Below are 9,467 nucleotides of genomic sequence, written 5' to 3'. Positions count from 1 at the left end.
GGCTTTCCTTAACAAAGCCACCTGACCCGATCATATCGGCTTCCTTGGCACTGTAAGTGTCCGACCTGACCTCTCGGTGACCCTGTTCTGGCTCCTCTGTCCGCACGCTGTCCGCTCCCAGCGCCCCCTCCCCTGCCTGGCCTCGGCGGGCCGTGTGTGTCCGCCAGGGGAACCTCAGGATTAGACCCTAGGGGGGCTTTACTGGGATCTTTTTTTTATTTTTTTACCTCATTTGTGTTCCTGAAAGACGTGCAAAATTAATCCTGCGTGAAAAATCCTGTGCGAATTAGCGGAGGGGCTTAACTTGTGACTCCTGATCTCTGCTGTGTGTGTGTGTGTGTGTGTGGTGTGTGTGTGTGTGTGTGTGTGTGTGTGTGTGTGTGTGTGTGTGTGTGTGTGTGTGTGTGTGTGTGTGTGTGTGTGTGTGTGTGTGTGTGTGTGTGTGCGTGTGTGTGCGTGTGCGTGCGTGTGTTCAAATAGAATTTGAAGCTTAGGCTTGGTACAAGTAGGCTGCTGTATGTGAGTGAGTAGGCCACTGTGTGTGTGTGTGTGTGTGTACAGAATGTATGTTTGTAACACTAAAACTATGGAGCCGACTGACTGACTGGCTGGATAACTGTCTAACCTGCTCCCCTCCCTGTGCTCCCCAGCCCCGTGTGGCCAGCCAGAGGTCATCCTGGTCTTGGGGCGTAACAGCGTGAGGAGGTACAGTGTCTGGGACCAGGCGGAGCTGCTGGCCAGGGGCCTGGTCTGGGAGGGGGGGCCGGGAGACCGTAGCCCCCCCCCCACCATCCTCCTCCTCTACCTGTCAGACCTCCAGGTCCTCTCCACCCAGGGCCCACTCCGACAGCTGCCAGTCAACCAGGGGCTGATTACTTCCACCGGTGAGACCAGTCGTACGTGTGCAGCATGTCGGACTCAACCCTGTTGTGTCGTGAAAGGGTTGATCTTGAGACGGAATTGGAGCTCAGAGAAGGTCTGGATGAATTGAGTAGTCTTCACTCGGGATTCTGGGAGAGTGAAGCAGACTGAAACGGGTGATAATAGTTAGTGAAGGTGGTCTACAGAGAGGGTGATAGTGGATAGTAGTTAGTCAAGGTGGTCTACAGAGAGGGTGATAGTGGATAGTAGTTAGTCAAGGTGGTCTACAGAGAGGGAGATAGTGGATAGTAGTTAGTCAAGGTGGTCTACAGAGAGGGCAATAGTGGATAGTAGTTAGTCAAGGTGGTCTACAGAGAGGGTGATAGTGGATAGTAGGTAGTCAAGGTGGTCTACAGAGAGGGTGATAGTGGATAGTAGTTAGTGAAGGTGGTCTACAGAGAGGGTGATAGTGGATAGTAGTTAGTGAAGGTGGTCTACAGAGAGGGTGATAGTGGATAGTAGTTAGTGAAGGTGGTCTACAGAGAGGGTGATAGTGGATAGTAGTTAGTGAAGGTGGTCTACAGAGAGGGTGATAGTGGATAGTAGTTAGTGAAGGTGGTCTACAGAGAGGGTGATAGTGGGATCTCCACTGCTTGAGGGGACTAGGCTAATAAACGAACACCAGTTGGCTGGACAACTTACAACTGTGTGTGTGTGTGTGTGTGTGTGTGTGTGTGTGTGTGTGTGTGTGTGCGTGCGTGTGTGTAGGCCCGTCCAGTCCCTTCCTCCTGCTGAGTCTCAGAGGCCCTCTAGAGGGGGTGGAGGGGGCGATTTGTCGCTCCATCCTGGACCTCCATTGTCTGGACAACTGGAACCGCGACAGCTGCACCGGCACCGACACCATCGACGAGGCGGACGGGTGTCCAGCCCTCTCCCTGGAAGACAGCCTGGAGCTGATCAACAGAACCGAGCTGGACGACCTGCTGCTCTCGCTGCTCTGCCCGGAGGACGAGACCGAGCTCGACGGGCAGCCGGACTTCATCCCGGACTTCCTCCAGAACTACGACTCGGACCGGGACCAGGGGGACGAGGCCCTGGCCGGGCCGGACGGAGACGCGGACGCAGAGCCCCAGACGTGGCAGGAGATGGGGTCACCAGAGCTGCGGGCTGACCCTCTGACTGGACTGGAGCCACAGACACAGGAGGAGGAGGAGGAGGAGGAGGAGGAAGAAGAGGAGGAGGAAGAGGAGGAGGAGGAGGAGGGGAGAGAGGCAGAAGCTGGAGCTTCTATGAAGGTGAGAGTAAGATTGTCCTGGACACAGCGAGTTCTGGTCTCAACAGTGTTGGAACATCTGACCACCGGTTCGTTGTGATTGGCCACATGTGCACGGACGCTGCCAGAGGCAGAGAGGATGCTGGGTGATTGTTTGGGGGGGGGGGGGGGTTAGGCTATTCACGAGGTGGCTGCTTCCCCATTACCAAAAAAAGGACGAGGGGAGCAGAGGGTGAAGTCTGCATGTACATGCATAGCTTGCACCTACTGTATCACATTGTAAGCATTTATACTTTGTACAGTATCTTTTAATTATTGTATTTTTTTTTGCACCAAAATATTTTTTTAGGCTATAAAATAATTGTTGCTATATCTGATAACTGATTTTCAGCCAATGTAGTGGCTTTGACAACTTGTGACACATGGTCACTAACAGGCCCCTCCTCTGCCCTCATCCCAGGAGGCTGCTGACCGGTCCAGACCCGTGTTCACGCTGTGCCACCACAGAACCCGGGACTCGTACTCCGTCTCCCTCGGCCCGAAACCCGACGCCAGCTGGGCTCGCTACAAACACCAAGGACCAGCGCGCAGGCAAGCAGCCCCGCCTCCAGCTCGCCAACATGGCCACGCCTGTTCCGTTCCGCCGGACGGTCGTGACCTCGCCGACGCAGTCGTACTAATAACAAGATGGGTTTCTCAGTGTGTGTCGCGCCCTCTTCCCTCCCCAGGCTGATCCAGTTCCCCCCTCCCCCGCTGAAAGGGGGAATCACTGTGACCCTGGAGGACCTGGAGTGCCTGGACAACGCCCAGTTTCTGAATGATGTCATCATTGACTTCTACCTCAAGTGAGCGACAGTAGCAGACATGAACCACGACGGACTGGTAGTTGAGTTGACCTGCGTGTGTGTTTAACGGCCCTGTGCGTGCGTGCGTGTGTGTGCGTGTGTGTGTGTGTGTGTGCGTGTGTGTGTTCCAGGTACCTGCTGCTAGACAGGGCCCCGAGGGCAGTGGCAGACCGCTGTCATATCTTCAGTAGCTTCTTCTACAAGCAGCTAACGCGCAGAGACAACGCCAGCGAAGACAGCACCAGCGTCTCGTAAGTGTGTGTGTGTGTGTTGCGTGTGTGTTGTGCCCGTGTGTGTGTGTGTGTACTGTATATCTAAAGTGGGTGTATTCTCTGCCCTCAGGGCACGGCAGAGGCGACACCAGAAAGTGAAGACATGGACACGGCATGTTGACATCTTCAAAAAGGACTTCCTGTTTGTGCCTGTCAATCAGGAGTGAGTGAAGGACACAAATATACACAAAAAACACACACACACACACTAGGGCTGCTGCGGTTATCGATGTTCGGGCTGACATTACTTTCAAAATAAATTTTCATGTATCAGTGCCCACGTTCATCAAAAAAAAAAAAACGAATTTGCTAAATACTAAGCGTGTTATCTAGGGATGGGAATTTCGACTAATTTTAAAACCGAGTAACCTAACCTGATCCTACTCGAGTAACCGATTACTCAAAAAAAAGATTACTCAAAAAAAGATACCGTCCAGACAGAGCGCATTGAACCCCGGCCCCCTCGGAGGGGAAAACGTTTTTTTCCGCCGTTATTACCGTGGCGGTGCTTTCATGTCTCGTCCATGCCCTTGCAAATAAACATATTTAAAAGCTGATGTGTGGTTGGATGCATTACTTATCAGATTGAATAACCCACAGGTTTTCATGAAGCTATCGGAATCGAAAAACGCAGCCTTTTAATTTGGATGCACTGCCCAGCTCATAGCCTATTAAGCCTATCGTTAGGCTACACTGAAAACTCTAAGCCTACAATATGCAACCAGACCTCTAATTTACTAATATAAATTAAGTATTAAACCAAGCCTTTACTGCCGATGCCGGATAACAAGTGAATTAATTTTTAGCGTTATCTAAAAAGCACCGCGGCACTCACTGCCTATTTCCAATTTATTGGACAATAATGGATGTTTCGGCGTCAAGCCTTCATTAGAGAAATGTCCATGCAAAACTAAATAGATTTATTGAACAACAGGCCTATTCATTCAATATTTCTTTATAGGCTGGAAAACGAGTAGGCTATACGCGCATGGGCCTGTGCCGGAGCGCTCTTAAAAAGACTCCATATACAGTACAGCGCTTTTCTCCAGGCAGCCGCCAACGCTCTATCCTCTTTGGTAACAATTGAAAAAGGGCACAGGCGCTCAGAAATGCGCGCTTTCACGGCAAAACATGCCATATTGTATAGCCTTTAGATTAACCGAGTAGTGTTTATTTTCCGACTAGCAGATTGCCTACTCGGGTACTCGAGAAATCGGTTAACCGTGCACATCCCTAGTGTTATCAACACTTGGTATCGACGGATGCTACGCGCCGTCTGCTCCGCCCCCCTCCCCCTCACTCCCTCCACGCAACACAAAGCAGCAGCGTCAGATTTCGCATGTCGAGAGTCCCTTTCGCTTTCCCTCACAAAGTTTGCTGTTCTTAACTTCACAGAGACGGACGCGAGTCCAAACGCTCTCGTCGCCACGTCTGCCAGTTTGGAACTGGTCCTCAATGAGACGTTCGGCTTTAACCGCTCAAAGAACGCGCAATGCTCGTGGGCGGCGCGGACGTTTGTGAAAGGAAAACGCCGACGACTGTTGTCATGACTGTGTTTGACTGAACTCTTTAGTCCCTAAATCCCGCGATGTACGTGCTTTTAACTCCGCGCACGCGTCTACGCGTCTCCTGCCTTCATCTGGAGCTTCGGCTGTGGTTGAATGTGGGGGTACGCAGGAAGAAAACACGTCGTGAAATACGCGCTACACACACACACACAAACAAACACACAAACACAGAGACACTTATAGCCATATGTCTCTCTCATCTACGTTCCAGAGCTCACTGGTATATGGTGGTCATCTGCTTTCCTGGCCTGGAGGAACCTCAGTGTGAGGTACGGAATAGCCCGGCCTCTCGAAGTGAAAGTGGGGAGGAGAGTTCAGGAAAGCCCCAGGCTGCTGAAGAGGCCTCCGGGCATAAGAAGCCGAACGGTACTGCAGAAGGAGCTCCAGGACTGGGCCACAGTAACAACCAGGACAGACTGACCGGTACGTGCGACTGCTTGACCGTGGAGGTCGGCGTATCGCCCCTATGGAGATCAAAAACACGCTTTACTGTTATTATTTAATTAGTTTTTAATTCTCTGGGACACAGAAGTGGGAGATGTAGAGAGGAAGAGGGAGTGGCTTGTTTACTAGTCGATTGATAATTCATCGGTCCTTTGGGAAATTCATTATTTTGCCATACAGCCATCATCAGACAGACAGACAACAACTACGATACCGAGCACAGACCTCCGCCCATGAATGCATTTGTTTGCTCTGCGAGCAGGACACATTTGGTATAGCTGCTTTTGTTAGGTCGGGAACCTTTATGCCGGGTCCAAACTCTGTCTGTGACCTTCCCACGTCGAGATACAGCTGTTTGGCTGTTTCAATCCCCCCCCCCCCCCATTGACAATGAATGGGGGAAATGTTTCACTCCTGAGCCCTAAAAAGTCCAAAAAATGAATGGAGGTGAATGAGCGGCTGCGTTTGGGCCGCTCCGGGGCCTGGCGGTCTTGGGTCGCAGGCGGCGGGGGTTCGGTGCACTCCGGCCCTCCCCCCCCCCTGGGTTTGGAGGGACGAAGACAACAACGACAACAACAACTGTCACAGAGAGAACCCACATGTGGAGGTCCTCAGGATTGTGGATGATGATGATGATGATGATGCATTCTCTCTGCAGGTGTTTCAGAGAGCCTCCAAAGTGAGTCTGCTCCAGAGCCGCCTCCTGGTCCTCTGGTAAGATACCTCCCCCCTACCTACGCCCATAACTCTCACTGTTTATCCTCCCCTTCCATCCCTTCCTTCTCTCTCTCTCTCTCTCTCTCTCTCTCTCTCTCTCTCTTTTAAGATACCTCCCCCTTCAGGGCTACGCCCATAACTCACTGTTTATCCTCCCCTTCCATCCCTTCCTCTCTCTCTCTCTCTCTCTCTCTCTTTCTTTCTCTCTCTTTTCTCTCTCTTTCCTCTCTCTCTCTTTTCTCTCTTTCTCTCTCTCTCCGTTTCTTACCGATCCCTTTTTGTTTCATGTCTCACATTCTGGCTTCCTCTCTGTAGAACTGCACAGAGCAGACCTGCCACAGAGAGACTGTCTGTAAGAGGTGAGTGGATGGTAACACACATCACACACACACACACACACACACACACACAGATCCTTGTCTACAGAGTGTGTATGTTGATGATGCTTCTCCCGTACAGACCCTGCATCCTCATCATGGACTCCCTCAAGTTCTCTCTCCACGAGCGAGTCTTCAAACTCTTACGGGAGTGAGTATTGACATTCTTTTGCATCCACCTGTGTGCTCGTGTGTACGTGCTTGTGTGTCTTTGTGTTTGTGTGTGTTTGTGTGTGTTTGTGTGTGTGTGTGTGTGTGTGTGCATGCACTAACCTCTGGCTGTGCCACAGGTACCTGCAGTCAGAGTGGGAGGTACGTAGGGACTCAGTAAGGGACTTCAGTGCGAAGCAGATGAAGGGCTCCCACTGCCGAGTCCCCCTGCAGGACAACAGCAGCGACTGCGGCCTGTACCTTCTGCAGTACGTCGAGAGCTTTCTACAGGTAGCACGTCAACCATGCACAAGCACACTCCCTCTCTCACACGCTGTCCTGCACACACACATTCAACCTCTAACCCCCTCAAACATTCTCCCACCTTCTAGGACCCTGTGGTGCACTTTGACCTCCCCCTGCGCCTAGAGCGCTGGTTTCCACGGCAGCAGGTGCGCAGGAAACGAGACGAGATCAGAGACCTGGTGCTCCGCCTCTACAGGCTCCAGAGGAACACAGGAACCCTGGGAAATGTTGGCAGTTAGGAAACTGTAGTCACTTAGCTCCTGTGTAACTGTATCAAAAATTTGGCTCATAATGAGCAATGGACTGTTCAATATGTGATCTGAAACACTGTTCATGCAATAAGAGTGCATACGTCACTTCTGCAAAATGTTAACAAAATTTGGAGACATCATTTCGGAGACATGCTGAGCGTTCTTTTGTTAGTGAAGATGTGGTTAATTAAAGGTAAATGTATTTTACATACATTTACTTTATTTGATATTTTAACTTTTTTTTGGTTTTAGCTTCCTGAAATTTTTGCTAGTTTAAATTGACCACATCAGCATATTAAAATAGTTTTTACCATTAAAGGTGCTGAAGGTACAATTTTTATGTACAGCAGAGGAATCATTTAAAAAAAGCAAGCGCAAATTAGCAATAGCTGCCTATAGAGTAGCCTATAGAGTAGCCTATAGAGTAGCCTATAGAGTAGGCTGCAAGCATTTTCAATCTGGCTGAATTTTCTCCTCTCTTGTCTAATTAGTGGATTACTAAGAGCTGTGGTGCCATAATGTTTTTGTGGACAACAGCAGCATTGCACTTTTGTGGACCGACTGACCAATGACAGAGGGACCTACAGAGCTGCTGTAAGAGTGCTTGCAGATAAAAAAAACAAAACAGCTCTAATAACCTTTAAATGATAAATTCATAATCAAATTTTTTTGGTGGGTGAAAAAGCAATACTTTTATTACGCATTTCTAAAAGCTCTGTGAATGTTTATTTTAATTTTAACGATTTGTCTCAGCAATACAGAACGAATGTCTCCAAGTTGTACTTATATTTTGCAAAATTGACATCACTTTCATTGCATATTGTTTTTTGAAGAACATTTTGATTTCACATCACCTGAATGTTACTAATTATGTCAACTGAATTTATATGGACGAGTCACTACAGTGTTTTTGAATTTCAGTCAGGGTTTCGGTTGGTTAAGTGAAAACTGTGTTTACCCAGACACAGGCTAAGCCAAGACCAGAACGAAGAAGCCTTTACTTAGGAGCATCTGTGGTTAAGATTAATAATAGATTCTTCCTATTATTTCTTAGCCTTTTGGTACCTCACTCCACACGGTGAGACCATCAGCCATCCCGCCACTAAACTAGTTTAGTTGAACAGAAACCGGACTCCAGCCTGGCATCGCCACACTGATCACATGGGCTCACGTTAGGTTTCTCTCAAAGCCAGGCTAACTCGGCAAACTGCCTTCAATTCTTGCTACTTTACATTAGAAGTTACATTTTATTTATTTTATTCTAGAAATATTCCAGCCATTTCTGTCAAGTGTATTTTTATATGTGTATTTTGTTGTTTCTTGTATGTTCTTAATGATGCCAAAAATTATGGTTTTTGAATGTCAGATTGATTAAACCTTTAGGCTAAAGCACGTCTTTTGCTGTTATTTTAGTTGTCGGTATGCTTGAGAGTGTCTGTCTTTGAGTGTCTTTAGTTTTAGGAAAGCTGATCTCGAATTTCACTGCAGTATTAAGGTACAGTAACTAGTTGTATGTTATAAGTGACCTTTTTTTAACCTTTTGGACAAGTCTGTGTCAAAGGTCACATCGGGCAGACTAACCCTACTGTTTGTCTCTGTGAGATTAGCAAACCCTTTGATTGGACAACATTTGGGTGTGGCTCAGATCCCCTTTTCCTGATTGGTGTTCACACAAGATGAGGATTAGACACTGATTATGTCATAAAATAAACCAGGAAGTAAACATGGCAGCCAATTCCCCATTTGGTCCACTTGATCCGGATTAGTGGAAATTCTACTGTGAGCACTAGTCTCTGTGTCTCTCGGAGAAGAGAAAGTCTGTGTTTAGTTCAATCTGTCAGATTATCATCATTCCCAGCAACATAATCTGATCACAGACACCCAGATTAGGTCTGTTTACGGCCTGTCTTAGATGCTGTAGACACCCCATTACAGCCCTCAGACTTCTTATCTGGCAGAGATTAAACCTAAAGAACCGAGAAGTACTTTCAATCTGTGGCTGGAGAAGTGACCTTCAATTTTTCTGTGTAGTAAAAGTAGATCCCGTTGCCATGTGTTGTACTTTACTCGAGAGTTTGTGCGTGTGTGTGTGCGTGTGTGTGTCTTTGCTGCGGATAGCTGCCAGTGATCTCAGGTTACAGGGTTAAAGGTCTTCATGGGTATTACAGAACAGTGCTACGTATGACCCTGTTGTCTGCTCACCTCACAGCACAATAGTCTGGGCTCCCCTGGGCTAACAGTTTGGCTCTGAGCCCGGACCACTGAAACGACTGCATTTATTTGAGCCATCTGTGCTAACTCACACTACTGTAATTCACAAGCGTTTCCTCTCTGAGGTGTTCATAGACAGCCACACCTAATCAGAGCTGATGCTTAGCTACATGGAGGAGTACAGACACAATA

The 9,467-nt window shown here is 48.5% G+C and overlaps 1 protein-coding gene across 1 annotated transcript in view; it reads left to right on the top strand.

Annotated features, from left to right (window-relative positions):
- The window catches only part of LOC311320383 (uncharacterized protein), a gene marked incomplete at its 5' end in the record, with an annotated part of 16,190 nt that extends 7,809 nt beyond the window's left edge, over nucleotides 1-8,381 (top strand). Inside the window, 12 exons of the mRNA XM_084452114.1 lie at nucleotides 651-884; nucleotides 1,630-2,156; nucleotides 2,595-2,725; nucleotides 2,863-2,979; nucleotides 3,111-3,230; nucleotides 3,322-3,414; nucleotides 5,031-5,242; nucleotides 5,922-5,977; nucleotides 6,296-6,339; nucleotides 6,440-6,508; nucleotides 6,648-6,798; nucleotides 6,900-8,381. Of these exons, the coding sequence (XP_084308240.1) occupies nucleotides 651-884; nucleotides 1,630-2,156; nucleotides 2,595-2,725; nucleotides 2,863-2,979; nucleotides 3,111-3,230; nucleotides 3,322-3,414; nucleotides 5,031-5,242; nucleotides 5,922-5,977; nucleotides 6,296-6,339; nucleotides 6,440-6,508; nucleotides 6,648-6,798; nucleotides 6,900-7,052 (1,907 nt within the window). The 3' untranslated portion in view covers nucleotides 7,053-8,381. The remainder of the gene's footprint in view (nucleotides 1-650; nucleotides 885-1,629; nucleotides 2,157-2,594; nucleotides 2,726-2,862; nucleotides 2,980-3,110; nucleotides 3,231-3,321; nucleotides 3,415-5,030; nucleotides 5,243-5,921; nucleotides 5,978-6,295; nucleotides 6,340-6,439; nucleotides 6,509-6,647; nucleotides 6,799-6,899) is intronic.
- Between the last annotated feature and the right edge of the window lie 1,086 nt (nucleotides 8,382-9,467).

Source organism: Borostomias antarcticus (assembly GCF_949987555.1).
Source record: "Borostomias antarcticus genome assembly, chromosome: 17".
Lineage (NCBI taxonomy): Eukaryota > Metazoa > Chordata > Actinopteri > Stomiiformes > Stomiidae > Borostomias > Borostomias antarcticus.
Note: the sequence above shows the minus strand (reverse complement) of the source record. Positions and strands in the feature narration are given on the sequence as shown.